The sequence below is a fragment of the Macrosteles quadrilineatus genome, unplaced genomic scaffold (genome assembly GCF_028750875.1).
Source record: "Macrosteles quadrilineatus isolate MER2022 unplaced genomic scaffold, UCM_ALF_1.0 Scaffold_7__1_contigs__length_78375512, whole genome shotgun sequence".
Classification (NCBI taxonomy): domain Eukaryota; kingdom Metazoa; phylum Arthropoda; class Insecta; order Hemiptera; family Cicadellidae; genus Macrosteles; species Macrosteles quadrilineatus.
In genome coordinates, this window is record NW_026542600.1 from 74,325,367 (window position 1) to 74,340,846 (window position 15,480).

Sequence of the window (15,480 nt, forward strand, 5' to 3'; positions counted from 1 at the left end):
GCAATGTACAGCCTTGCATATGACGTGTTATTAGAATATTGGGTTTTCTACTAAAACAAAATATTGGGTTGAAACAAAAAAGATACAATGAATACATAGTCAGACAATTTTACTGTTGGTTCACAAGTTCCTCCTGTAAAATGGCCTTACAGATTATATTGTATATTGTAGGTTTGTTTAAATTTATTGTTTTTATTTATTATAAATAAGTTTATTTCCCAAGAATTGCAAACTAACATCCAATAACGTTTTTATGAGGAATGTTTCTATTCCTAATAATAGTTGGAAACAATAATGATTGGCACTATATTATTCTGTTGCACCTTAACGCCAATTTAACTATAGATGATTTTCGATGCACAACAAATGTATAAAAATTGTTTTACTTAAACACATAGTATAAATTAATTAAGACTAAAACAAGTAGAAATTGATAAATGGACGATCGAGGTGTAAAAGGCTTTCTTTTGTGAGGATATTATTTAGGAGGTACCTAAGTATACAAAAGAAAGAGTAAGCATTTAAAGGATCCCCAAATGGGTGTAACCCCGCTTCATCAATGTCCAAATCTCAAATCCTCAGAGTTCCCTCGAGTACTTACACCACCCATAGCTATTAAACCTTAACTTCATCCAACCACAGTATAACATTGCACTAAATCCCTATTGTAATTGTGCAACCACAGGCAACCAGCAACCTTCACTGACCAAACAATAGCATTGTATCAGTATTGTACTTGTACAGCTACTTACATTAATGGTAACTGGCAATACTATGAAATAATATAAACTTATAGTTAATAATATATACTGATTTCGTTTAAACAACATACTAGTGCCTATGTATTTATTAATGGTTTTTAATTTACTAAAAAACAACTTTTAGTATTTGGGACAGTTTTATTAAATTGTATCAAGATTTAATGGTTGTTAATTCATAAATTTCTGCAGTGGGATTAAATGAAATGGATTGATTTCGCACCTCTCTTGAGATTTCAGCAATCATACCTAAGCCCCTAGTGAATTCTGCGTCCTGATTAGAGATTGAACCTTAGTGATTATATCAATGTATCGTTGCCTAAACGTAAACAATTTCCCAGAGCTCCTATGTTTTCATTTAGTTTAAATAAGTCATGTATCGGTACTTAAAGATTCTCAGTACCGTTGGTTCTTGAAAAAATTATAGGTACCGACAGCCGACGTTGAACTGTCGGAATTAATGTGGAGTAGGCCTATCTTTGGTACCGACAGTTCACGGTCTATTGGACGGTCTGACTGACTTTACAGCCCGTGGCATCGGGAAAATTGCGGGTAAAGTTACTTTTATTGAACATTCTCATGAGTGATGTGTCTAAATTGAAACTCAACACCACCGAAACATCGGAGACGTGATCGCGGCAACATTCATGATTATTTCTCGCGGACACGACAACATCATCATTATTTCCCCCAACTGCTATTTTCTACCTTGGCTATTGATGGTGATTATTCAACAATTGAAACTTCCCGGTTCTATAAGCAATTTTAAACCTTTCCGGAGCCTCAGCAAACCTGCCGACTAAGCGAATTTCCATTTGTCTGAATTGATTTTTAATCAAATTTATTTAAATATTATTAGGTTTAACGAGTACCTAGGTTTGCTGCTACAAGGAAACTAATAAAGTGTGTTTTTTTTAACATTTTATTAACTTAGTATAAAATAAATTAATTAGCCAAGGTTGATCGAAATATATCAATAAACAAGCAAACTGCAACATTTTATAATATTCTCCATAAGAATAACATAGGAATTTTAAATTTAGTTTTCTCCGTTACCAATAACCGTAACAAAAACACTTTGATATACTAAATTATTTGTTTTTTTTTTAAGTTATTTCAAGAGGATCTAGAGAGAAATTGAGAAATTTTGTGTTTTGAGGGTAAAAAATGAGAAAAGTTATTTTTTACGCCATAAAACCACCCATAAAATCCCGTTCCCATGGTCCGGTCATGCTGGTTTGAGAACTCATTCGAGTTTATCCCGCTTTATACCTTTAAACCAAATTTCATTAAAATCGGACAAAGATTACTCAAGTTATCGCGTTCACGGTCGTGTATATACATACATATATAAAAACTTTAACGAATGGTGTTTTCGGCCTCTGGGGACATGAAAATGAAAAACTAAATCGGTCCCGGGCCTAGGTCTTACCGTGCCACCTACGGCATGTTGTTGAAGCCTTAAAAATATCGTTTTACTTGCTTTGGTTCGCTTATACAACGACGAGAACAGCCAAAGGTTTCTGAAATCAAACTAGTCCCCGAAAAAATACATCCACACTTTTGAAATTGCTTGATTTCAATTCTTAAACTGCAATCACAAATACAGAAATGAGTCATAACATTATAAACCTTTTATGAAAATAAATTAGTATTACTGAAATATTTTTAAAACCTGAAGATGTCATATTAATATGGTAGCATAAATGATGCAATCATAAATAACAAAATTGTTTATAGTTATATTGGTACAGGGAACTGATTTTAATCGGAAAGTGGTACTAGTCCAACATAGGAAAAAGAGTACACACATATCACTATTTTAAATAACATTTTTATTTCTGTCGTGTAGCTTCATAACTACTTACAGTGATCTAATATCGTTCCTATTTGCATTTAGTTTGCAATGGATGTAAGCTTGCTAGTCTCTACTCCAGCATAATGACCAAATTAAACACATTACCTTCTCGATGAGCCCAGTCTATTAGCGAGTCAACTCTGGCAGAGATGCTGGATTTGCAGTTTTCAAACTTTCCCCTGGCATCTAGTCCGACAGTCTCAAAGTTTGCTTTGACCCCACAGAGTAAAGCTGTCGCACACGCAGACGACTCGCCGATCTGGGCATCCATGTTGTACGTCTGTCAACATGACAATATCGATAACCATCATGCAAACCAAACTATATTAAATGTTATAAATACTATCTTCTCTTGGCAAAAGCTCTTTTGAAATAGTGCTAACTTATGTTTAAGGCTTCAGTTAAACGAATTCATGAAACTTGGCAAAGTAAAAGGCGAAGTTTAGGATTAATATACTATCCTAATGATGTTTCATACGAAATAATCAGGTATGTTTAGATATGTTTAGAGGGATAACAGTGTATTTTGAGTTGTAATGCAAGGAATTGTAACAGCCGTTGTACCGTACTTCTTGGAGAGTATATATTGTGTTACGTACAAAATATACTGTATCAATAAATGACTTTTCTTAACAAATAGTTATCTCGAAATATTTCCGTCTCATAAATAAAGGCAAAGTAAAAATACCCCCGCCGTAGCAAACCTAAAAACTAGGCGAATTTCCATTTGCCTGATTAGATTTTCACTCAAATCAACTTAAATAGTCATAATAGCCTTTATATTTATTCGTAAATCACGTGGATTGGTATTACAGTGAATAATGTCTAGTGTCTAAGTCTTTTACAAGGGTGTGGGAAAAGTATTTGAATTATTATTACTGTATTATTGTCAGATATACGAACTTTTGTGTATTCTATGTTTTTGTTTGTTTATTTATTTCCAAAAAATACAAATTTACAACTCATCCAATTTATGTATGTTTTTTTGCTTGGCTATCCGGAAATAATTTCGGGGTGCCAGGACGAAAAATATCTATCTATATCTCTTGATAATTTATCAGGTTGTGGTTGTTTCTAATTCAATTAAAATTACATTGTACAAAAAACGTGTGCTTTTAAATATTTCCATTGATAGTAAACTAGTAACTTATTAAGAATCTATATTAATTTAAGGAATTGTGGTTACATCTATATTGGATTTTTTTATACCCTTTGGTCCTAACGTTTGACATACCTTTGCCAAGGCTACAGCCGGGAATCTGTCCCAGGTGAGCTCCGTGTCTTCCCCCAACTCTCCCTGACGTTGTCCACGGAAGAGTCTAGCGGCTGTTAGGGTAGCTACCCCCATCCCATCTCCCACCATGAGCACTACGTTCCTAGCGTGAGGTCTTCTACCCTCTGGCAGTCTTCTCAGCAGTGCTTCTCTTGCCTCCCCGTACCAGAAGTCTCTGTCTGAAGGCGTACCATTTACAAACACAAGTAAAACCACATCATAAATTTCTATCCGTAGACAAACATCTCTATGACTTCCCCGATAATATCTCATAAGTAGGTACACCTTTCCAAAGCATAAGTACACCTAAACTGTAAGTCCTTACCGTGTTGCCTTTACAAAACACAAATAACTTATTCATATGAATGAAGACTCCTTAACATTTCAACACACTGCTAACGCAACATTGAAGTCTTGACGAAAATTTAAAAAAAAATTATTGTAAATCTTGATAAATAAAGAATCATATAGAATGTAGGGGTTTTTACAATGCCAGTACATAGTACATACATAGTATTAAATACTAAATAAAACAATATCAAATTACAAAACTCTTAGAAGACAAGTGAATATATAGAACAACAATATAAGACATTTTATGTATAAAACAAAAGGTAACAAAAGGTACTTATCCATTGGAACAGTACCTAGGAAGAACATGATCAATCCATCCGCACCTGACGAATGCAAAGGATGAGGTGCTGTTATTTTTGGAAAATGTCTAAACCCTACTGTCAAGCGTCAGTAATCAACTGAAATTCGCAAGTACGCTTGTACTAAGGGGTCAAAGAAAAGACAACAGGAAATGAGTTGTATACGTTTTTGTCCTAGGAGACTAGGGCTAAACTCGTTTTTCACATTACTTCAGGCTATACCTAGGGGTTGTGGGGGAGTGAGCTGGTCTAGTGGTTAGAGCGTGGGGCTTCGGTTCAAGAGGTCCCGGGTTCAAATCCCACCAAATCACCAATGAATTTTATCTAAGTGATAATGCCGCAACCCTTAGGTCTAGCCTGAAGTAATGTGAAAAACAATCCCAGGCTTGTGCCTAGCGTCCTAGGACAAAACATACCTAGGGGTTGCGGCAATATCACTTAGATGCATCCATTTGTGATTTAGCGTGATTTTAACCCTGGACCTCAGTGGTCAAATTCCCGTGATCTATTTCCAGACCAGCTCGCTCACCATATTCTAACATAATTAGTCAAATCACATGAGGCTGTAAATGAAAGGTGGTAGTTGGTTCTATTAAATCACATAAAAACACATGGGTGGCTAGGACACGTAAAGTAGAAGTGATGCATGCTTCAATTTTCAAAATTAACATTAGGAAATGTTTGTAGTTTATAGAGCTCACACGTTCATAGTACAGTACCATCAACTCTTTACACCTGCATTAACATATTTACGGTTATTTTTATTAAAATTTAGTTTTCAAACGGATTTTTGTCTCAACATCATTATTTCTTATATATTTTAGCTTGTTGTTTTCACAGTAATATCAAGTTTCAATGGCAATTAGTTTCAACCAAAATTTGCTTCTTTCTTGAGAACGGAATGCTGCTTTGACAAGCTACAGAGTAGTACTTCACTGTGCTTAAGCGTAATTGGATCTACTCTCTACGATTCTAAGCATCAGCATTCTTAAACACCAAGAACTTAATTACTATTGTTCCATTGCACTTTGGTATAAGGAACCCAAGTATGATGTTAAGAATAGACTATAATGTTCTCTTAAAATTGTAGTGGTTTAATCTTACACTCTTTACGTTACTGTCTGGTTTTGATCACACGTGTCATTGACTACAGTATTTTAACACTTACCATGCACTACAGTTTGTCCAATAACAAAGGCTGTCAGAAAATAGACGAAAGAAAGAAAAGCGATGGTCCTCATCTCAGATTAAAACCGACTTGCAGACCTCATCTCGGCATGCCTGAAAAAGGACGAATTTCAGTAAGTGATTCCTCTAGAAGAACTTCTAATTACGAGTGATTTTACAGAAAACCTTAATTTCCCATATGACATCACCAGAAACCCTTTTGACCCATTCGCAATTATTAAAAAATAAGAACCCGAAATTCCATCATAAGTCTTAAGTCATACATAATTTTCATGTTCTGAATAATGTATCGGTACCTATTCTTCTGTAATTTTAGTTTCGTGAGTTTATGATTTTCGTTAATACCTGTGATAATGCCTTCAAGCATTTTCTTTTCAAAGCATCAGATATGATATTTATATTCCAAATTATAGTTTTAAAAACACACTAATAATACGTTGTAATATATTTAAGCTTTTGCTGTAGCCTATTACATACGAAACAACATGAACAGGAAGGAAAAATAGCAATCGATTTTTATTCCAAACTCTAATTATCATCAGACCTTATAAGCTATCACATATTATCTCAAATCCAATACGTTTTTCCTACCAAATATAAATTTCTACGAGTGATTCTATCACATTATAAACATTACTTATTTGTTTATAGCCTTAAAACTAATTATTAAAAAGAGTAAGCTGTTGTCTTGAAGTATACAGAATATTTTTTACATTTCTTTTGTTCTTCCTATCACAATAATACAGTATCTTTTTTGTTGCAAGTCTGATATTTTTGCACAAGCATTACAATACTGTCTGAATGATTGAAGTTCCAAAGTTTTTATTGCTGTCTCAATACTTTATTAATATGACATAGAATCCATCAGTTGAATTCTGATACCAAACTTCACGATACTGGTTTATATTCTGTAGGCATTAAATTTTAAATTTAGGATAGGAAAATGTTTTATAAAATGCTAAATATTCTAAAACTCATAACACAGTCTTCTTCGGCAAAAACTTAACATATACAACTATATAACAATTTTAAAATTTACTGAAGTCTTGAAAATTACAAATCTAACACTGAAAGGTATTTGAACTAGTTAGGTGGAGTAATGTTCAAACAATCTTACATAAAAAAATTTACATCTACAAGAAAGAGTTTCATGCAATTCATCTTACGGAAAGTAAATAAAGATACGTCTTATAACACTTAAAACATACAATTATGCTTATACTGTTACTCACAAGACGGTAAATATACAAAAGACGGTAAGTGGTGATGGATTTCGATGATGATTGGAGTGTCCAAATGAAATCGATCACCACTTACCAACTTTTATATGTATTTACCGTCTTGTAAGTCAACAGTATAAGTGTAAATATATTATTAATGCAAGTGTTATTAGACGTAAATATTTTTGTATTTTTCAGGTATTTCATACTTTCCAATATTTAAATATTTAAGAGCAACATAAATTATATTTAAATAAAATAAGGGCAATTGATTTGGCACAACATTAATTAACCAAAGAAATCCAATGCTCTATGACAAAGTTTAAGGAAAATAAGAACATTTATTTTCTCCCAGTAATACAAGTATTACAATAATTAAACAAAATATATAACTCCTATTATATTTTATATGTTTATTAAACAAAACACAGTTAACTCCTATTTAAAATACTATAATCGTTATTAAATACAATACTAAAGCTCCTTTAAGCTAACAGTGGATTAGAATAAAGTACAAACTCGTGCCTTTGGCTGATCCTGGGATCCCGAATGGTTATCGATAGCTTAAAATTCCTTCGTTTACGGTATTATAAAAACTTGTTTTTTAAATTTGTTGTGAATTTCAGGAGTTTTACTAACGGAAATTAAATAAAAATACGTCTAGTTATTCTAAAAAATATATTAACATTCATATTGTTTTCCAACAGGACGGTAAATACATAATAAAAGATAGTGGTAATCTATTTTGATTGGAGTCTGCAATCATTATCAGACCCAATAGGCGAATGTAGTGTTGAATAAATATTTTAAATGTTAAAAGTGTCTTAATTTACTTTCAAACATTTTATAACACGTGCTACGCTGATTAAGAAGTTATTTTGAGTTTTGACATGAAAGAACGGAATTGATTTGGCAAAAGAACGTGCCGATGAAGAATTATTGAAGAATTAATAAAATATCGAAAGCCTAAAAGCATTTACTATATACGCCCAAATTGTCCTCTAAGATTGCTTATATTAAGCCGTATCATTCCATCTTTGTATTTGGTTTTATACTAGCGCTCTTATTAATAATATTTTACAGCCCTAAACTAAGTGTTCCGTACATACGCTGATTTATAAGCACATTATTTATTTTTCATCCTAAATTGTTTATTGTAGATCTAAACTGCTGTTTCTTCTGTATTTGTGGTTCAGAGTTATGAATTGTCTCAAATTCTGAACTAAATGCAAGATTCAGTCCAAAGCTACAAAAAATTGGCTTGGGAGTTCATGTTCAAGTATTGTAGAGAATTTTTTTCCCAATAGTCGAAGTATACAGCTGTGTGACTCAGCGTCCTAAGCGAGTTGAGTGTGGGTGAAAAGTGACGTTTATATGCGAGTGCGGTGTCTCTCGTATTCTTTTGTACCTGTTTATTTCATAAATTCATATTTCATAATTTATCAACATTTATTTACTGTAAATATAAAATACGGATAAAAAGCTCCGATGCTCAAGCTGGGAAGCTCCACGGCAGTATCAATACAAACTTAACAGGATGTCTGTTAAGCTCACTAGTTATCCTATAATGCTTAGTTCAGTCCAATACTAAATACTTATATAACTCAATACCTAAATTTATAACATACAATATACAGGGTGTTTGTGAACTCTCTCGAAAAAATTCACAGGATTATTCCTTGGGTTAATACATGAATATTTTACATTATAAACATGGGTCGCCAGAGCCTCGTTTTCTGTCTGTCTGTCTGTATGTGTTTTTTATAAATAACTTTATAACTCGAGTTTGAATCGAGGTACAAACTTTAAATTTGACACACTTGTGTATTTTAACGTGTTACACAAACATCCAAAATTTAATTTCGTTGACTATAGCCGTTTCAAAATGGCGGCCATCTAAAATCTTTGACCACAAATTACATGAAAACCACTAGAGTTACAAAAAAAAACACAAGAATAACAAAATTTTGGAAATTTTATGCCAAATCAAATAACACCTAGATCTTAAAGATCGGACAACAAACAGCTGAGTTATAGACTTTTTAAATAATCAATTATTTCTTTACTGGCTTTTAATTGTTATTGTTTATTCTTTAAAATCATCTGATCCTTTCTAAATTGTCACAACAATGTAAGGCAGCTGGTTGGACATATGATTTTTAGATGATGATCACATGATTATTTTGAGTTATTAATTTTTTTAATAATTAATAATTTCTTTACTGGATTTTAATGTAATTGTCTATTCTTTAAAATCATCTGATCCTTTCTAAATTGTTACAACAATGTGAGACAGCTGGTTTGCCCTAACATAAACATTTAGTTTTTTTACTAGATGGTAAATGTATTAAGTGTCCTATTTTTTACCTTAACTATTGAGATCTGTTTAAGGTTACGTAATTTACTCTGTTTCAGATGATTTTAAAGAATAAATAATAACAATTAAAAGCCAGTAAAGAAATTATTAATAATTTTAAAAAGTTTATAACTCAGCTGTTTTTTGTCCGATCTTTAAGATCTAGGTGTTATTTGATTTGGCATATAATTTCCTAAATTTTGTTACTCTTGTGTTTTTTATGTAACTCTAGTGGTTTTCATATAATTTGAGGTCAAAGATTTTAGATGGCCGCCATTTTGAAACGGCTATAGTCAACGAAATTAAATTTTGCATGTTTGTGTAACACGTTAAAATACACAAGTGTGTCAAATTTTAAGTTTGTACCTCGATTCAAACTCGAGTTATAAAGTTATTTATAAAAATCACATACAGACAGACAGACAGAAAACGAGGCTCCGGCGACCCAAGTTTATATTGTAAAATATTCATGTATTAACCCAAGGAATAATCCTGTGAATTTTTTCGAGAGAGTTCACAAACACCCTGTATATATATGTTCTAAACTCGTTTGTAAAACGTACAACTTTAATAAATTGATTATGTTATGCTTCATTTACCACAGTTTTTCGAAGTAAGCATGGTGTTCCTAAGATTGCTGCTGCTTGTTTGAAAATGTTTTCTTTGATTCTGACCATAAGTAATGAATACGTGCAAACTCTGTCGATAACATAAAAGTAATTAAAGCGTGATTTTTGTTACCTTATCCATCAACCCAGGTCATGTAATTGTTAATGGATTAGTCCTGTCCACAAACATAATCGTTCTTTTTTGTTCACTCACTCTAATATAATACCGAGTTCAGGTCAGTTGTAAAATAAACATTATAGTTTTTATCCCTACATGAATTAGTAACATTTCACTACTCATTCAGCTATGTTTAAAGTAAAACTGTCCAAAAGTATTCCTTAACTATGACACTTCTACTGATCAGTAGGCCTAAATGCATTCAAAAAGGAAAACTTTAACTTAAGCTTAAAAAAACTTAATGATTGAATTTTTCACAAGCATTTGTATTTTTACTTTTTGAAACTGACTTATTTACTTGTAATATTTAAATTTAATAGTAATGCTGACTACTTGTGTCAAATCATCACACCCTGGACCCAAATTTTTTTTAACATTTTTCAATCGTTCGATTTTCACACTCGTTTGACTATTATATTTATTTTGATACTAAATTGGTAGGTATAAAATAGAAAAAATATATAAGTCCTACAATAGAACCTTGACGTAAAGCCTAGTTCAGTGTTACTCAGATGCTTTTTACTAATTTTACTGCAATTAAAAAACATAAATCATCTCTTTTTTATATTTAATTGTTATAAACATCGTTGTGTTTTGTATACAAAGACTATGCTGTTACAAAGTGTACAAAGACTAGCATTATCATAAGCAATCGATTATTTATTTACTGAAAGATTATGTGTGCAAACTAAAAGTGTAAAATAGTCTCATGGGTTCGTTGATTTTGTAAAGTCATAGGTAAATATAAATAAGCTTTATTGGGGGCTCAACTTAAATTGAAAACATTCTATTAGAAAATCGAGACAGTTTTTCAAGTGTTGTAAACAGGAATCACGTTCAAAGTGGGCTTAGTCACGTGTGGGGTTTAGATTTGAGTAGGTTCGGTTAAAACTAGAGAAGGATTGACGTAAAAGTTGGCGTGTGTGATAGAAATATTTCCAAATACATACAACGACACAACATTTATACAGGGTGAATAAAAAGTCAAGACCCCCCCTCTAATATTTTTCCAAGTAAATATACAGAGATGTCCTTTTGGTGGTCGTGCAATATTAGCAGTAAGTTTCATTTTTGGATTTTGAAATTTTTGAGTGTCCCCCCAAATCCTCCCTTTTGGGGGGACACTCAAAAATTTCAAAATCATAATATGAAAATTCCTGCTAATATTGCACAACCACCAAAAGGATATCTCTGTATATTAATTTACTTAGAAAAATATTAGAGGAGGGGGGGTCTTGACTTTTTATTCACCCTGTATAAGCATTTGAAACATCAATGAATGAGTTTCAATGGTAATGCTTTTGTCCAAAAATATACCAAAATAACAAATGCCATGATAATAAATGGGGTGTTTTTTTGATAAATAAAAAAACTTTTTGTTCATTTCTGGTAAAGTGATTTGAATACAAATGGCAGACCAATATTTTAAATTTAAAACACTGTATTGACATTTTGTAGGTGACTTTTCAACCAGTATTACTTATAATAAGAAGTAATACTCTTATGGACGTTCTTTTTTTAAACAATACTCATATTAATTTGTTTATGCAATCTTAGTTTTTAATACTGTAATATAAATTCAAACCTTGGCTGACTGAACTGTGAAAAACTAATTGAATATTTGACCAAAAACTGCGTATTTTTATATGGAAAAAATTCTTATGTTAAATATCATAATTGAAGTTTTCTGTTGTACGTTGAATCCATTATACTGCCTGCTGAATGACGAAGATTTCCTAGATTATCTTATAAAGCGTATTTCACTAATGATGCCTTCAGTATTCATATTGTGATGGGTTTCACTTTGACAAATGACATGAGACCAGACATTGACGAGTATCTAGACATGTGTATTACTAATCCGCTTAGTTAGTAATACCCATTACATCGCAAGACTCTATGAAGAGGCAAAGCCACTGCTAGAACGATACCAAGGCACGCAGTTTTTACTTTTGCGCACACCAGTATTCCAACCAAACAACATACCTGTAAAACAGTGCGTTTTTTATGCACGTTATCTGTGTAAGCATGAAAATAAGTTGGTAACACTTAAAGATCTTACGACTACGATCAGCTGGTGCAGCGTTTCCCATTTCGTTCTATGTTTGGATTTAACCTAACCTAAAAACTTGTTGTGCAGTGTTTGAAAGACTAATTATTTATATGATTTATAGTAAATGTTTTATTATGTGTTATTATATGTTTTATTATGTTTTATTATATGTTTTATTATGTTTTATTATATGTTTTATTATGTTTTATTATGTTTTAGTATATGATTTATGAAAAATAAAGGGTTAGGCTAAAGTCTGGAACCCCACAGTTAACTTTTTTAACGCGTTGCAGTAGGAAAACCAAACTAGGCACATATTTACAACATAAGAAATTGCACTTTTTCATCAAAGCTACAACTTTGTCCCAGCCCCCAAAATGGGATATTTTGGGGGCAACCTCAAATTTTCAAATGTAAACACCTATCTTGTGACCCCTCATTTTAAAGGGTTTATCAAGAGGAATTGAATGGAGCAAACCAGAGGTCAATATTGCACCCCTAATCAAAATGGCAGCTATTTTAATTTAAGATGAGCAAGCAAGATAATGTCTGGACACCCCCAGTTAACTTTATAACGTGTGGGAGTGGTAAAACCAAACTCAGCACAACATAAAAAATGCACTTTTTCATTAAAGTTAGAACTTGTAACCGACAAGTTTTAGGCAGCCCCAAATTTTCAAATGTAAACACCTATCATGTGGCCCCTCATTAAATGAAGGTAATGTGGCCCCTCATAAAGGTTTTCTCAGGACAAATTAAACGTTGCAAACTAGAGGTCAATATCCCACCCCTAATCCAAATATTTTTAAATATCCCCTATTAACTTTTTAACAGGTTATAGCAGGAAAACTCAGCATACCTTTATAAAAAAGGGAATTCACCTTTTGTTCAGTATTAAAATATTACATTTTTAAAGTTAACTGGGGGTGTCCAGACATCATCTTGCTTGCTCATCTTAAATAATTAAAATGGCTGCCATTTTGATTAGGGGTGCGATATTTACCTCTGGTTTGCGCCATTCAATTTCTCTCGATAAACCCTCTAAAATGAGGGGTCACATGATAGATTATTACTTTTGAAAATTTGTTGTTGCCCCCAAAATACCCCATTTTGGGGGCTAGGGCTGAGGAAAAGTTTTAACTTTGATCAAAAAGTGCAATTTCTTATGTTGTAAATATGTGCCAAGTTTGGTTTTCCTACTGCAATGCGTTAAAAAGTTAACTGGGGAGTTCCAGACTTTTGCCTAACCCTGTATAATGTGTAACACGAGTGCAAATCTTCACCCACTAGTTACACAAATAACTTTTTCCAAATTTAAGACATTGCGTCGGAATTCATATATTTTAACAACTTTACGATAGTCAGTTTGTTCAAATTCATTATCATTGTAGATCTTATAGTCAAATGTGGAAAACTCGAGATAATGCTCATGAGTTTAGACCATTGTGATATTGGTTATAAGGCTATCAATTAACAGCCTGTGTAGGTATATCCTCAGTGTTTGTATGCAAATGGCAAAATACTGTACTCGTACAATGGCAAAAACTATTTTCCAGTGAACACTGCAAACTTGGAAAGATCAAATATACTTTAAAATCTGTATCGTAGGAAATAAAATACGCCACGTCCAATTTCCATAAGCTTTTGTGTTGTGTCAGTGTTTCCATGTTAGCTGAAAAAAATCCTTACTTCAACCAATGAAATATACTTTATATAGCAAATATTTATATTTTTTTACTTTAGTTACAATAGTTACCCTTGTAACATTTTGCTCTACCACACAATCGATTTCAAACATGCTTGTACTTTAGTTTAGAACAAATAACGTGGTGATGATTTAAAAGAACATCAACCATTAAACTATTTTGAATGTGTTGAAACGTTTACAGTAAAATCTTTGATGTTGAGAATGTAATAAATAATTATCACTAGTGGCCAGTAGGGCTATAGCGATGCATCTCCGGAGTATTAACTCAATAATATACTCATTAATATTGTTGACACTGGAGAGTAAAGTAATGATGCATTGTTTCTGTTGACGTTTGCTTATCAACGTAACTGTATCAAATTTAAACATATTCTGAGAGCGTAATGATTTTATCATAAATAAGAACTGTAAGGCCTACAGTATTAAATGTATATTCATGAGTTCATTCAATAGGGTGGAACTACGCATACTTGCTTGTGACATTATGTGCCAATCCACCAATTAGCCCTGAATCCAGTTAGGATCTGTACAAAGTACGAATTTCTTCTTCCAAGGAGAGTTCATATATCAAAATGGTAGTTTACATTCGATAGAAGGTAAATATCCATTATTATACCATTCTGGAAAATATAATAGATTAAACGGTACTTACGTATTATACGGAGGCCACTTATTTTACAGCGCGCTGCGGCGGTTAGGTTAGGTTGGGTTATCATAAATATGTTTGTAGAACTTTCCTAGTTACGTTATGAGTCGAACTATACAAGATGAGTCATAAAAACTTATGATAACCCAACCTAACCTAACCGCCGCAGCGCGCTGTAAAATAAGTGGCCTCCGTATAATACGTAAGTACCGATTAAACTATACGGTATAATCTAATCTACATAAAGCTCACAAAGGAAGATCTAGTAGAGAAATTGAAATAGACTTCCACCGGTTTTTCGTAGGAGGAATCTTCTGTTTTTTATATATCTAACTTTTGTATAACACTACTTAATATTACAAAATAAAAAAGTCAAACCAGCGTCAAATTTGAATTATAGCAAATACTTTTTGAAATAACACAAATGTTTACATTCTTAGTATCCGGATCACGGATGCAAATACAAGGTTAAATTACCCATTGTATCTGTCAAATGGTCCAGTTTGAATAACGTCAGTGATCACGTTTTCAAACCTTACAAGAAGGATAAAAATGTATTAATAAAAAGTTCCTGTCATTGCAAGGGTTGCAAGAAGTCGCGACAAACTCTCAAGAACACTAACGGACAGGAAAACATAGAATACAAATTTGTTCATGTGTGTAAGTTCTCTTCGCTCTCTTCGCTATCCCTGCAATAAAAAGGATCGTTTTGGTCAAAAACGTATTAGTAGGCTACTAATTCTTTACAAACATCACACCCAATAACATTGTTATTATTTAATAAGCCGTTAGGCTTATGAAACCTAGTTTGTTTAACAGTTACAAAATATAAGTTTAACCTCTTATCACGTTTTAATATTAATCAGTACAGAGACAAATAAAGAACGCACATAAAAAAATGCCAAGAAATTTAACTAACCTTTACGACTCATACAATCACCTTTTCATTTGTACATCTAAGGAACATTTTCAATTAATCCA

General features: G+C 32.4%; 1 protein-coding gene across 1 annotated transcript in view; it reads right to left on the reverse strand.

Annotated features, from left to right (window-relative positions):
* LOC128998501 (alkaline phosphatase-like) overlaps window positions 1-15,480 on the reverse strand; it is a 48,440-nt gene that overhangs the window by 17,706 nt on the left and 15,254 nt on the right. The window contains exons 2-4 of the mRNA XM_054424661.1: window positions 5,711-5,823; window positions 3,851-4,068; window positions 2,722-2,896 (exon numbers count right to left, since the gene is read on the reverse strand). Coding sequence (XP_054280636.1) covers window positions 2,722-2,896; window positions 3,851-4,068; window positions 5,711-5,783 — 466 coding nt within the window. The 5' untranslated portion in view covers window positions 5,784-5,823. The remainder of the gene's footprint in view (window positions 1-2,721; window positions 2,897-3,850; window positions 4,069-5,710; window positions 5,824-15,480) is intronic.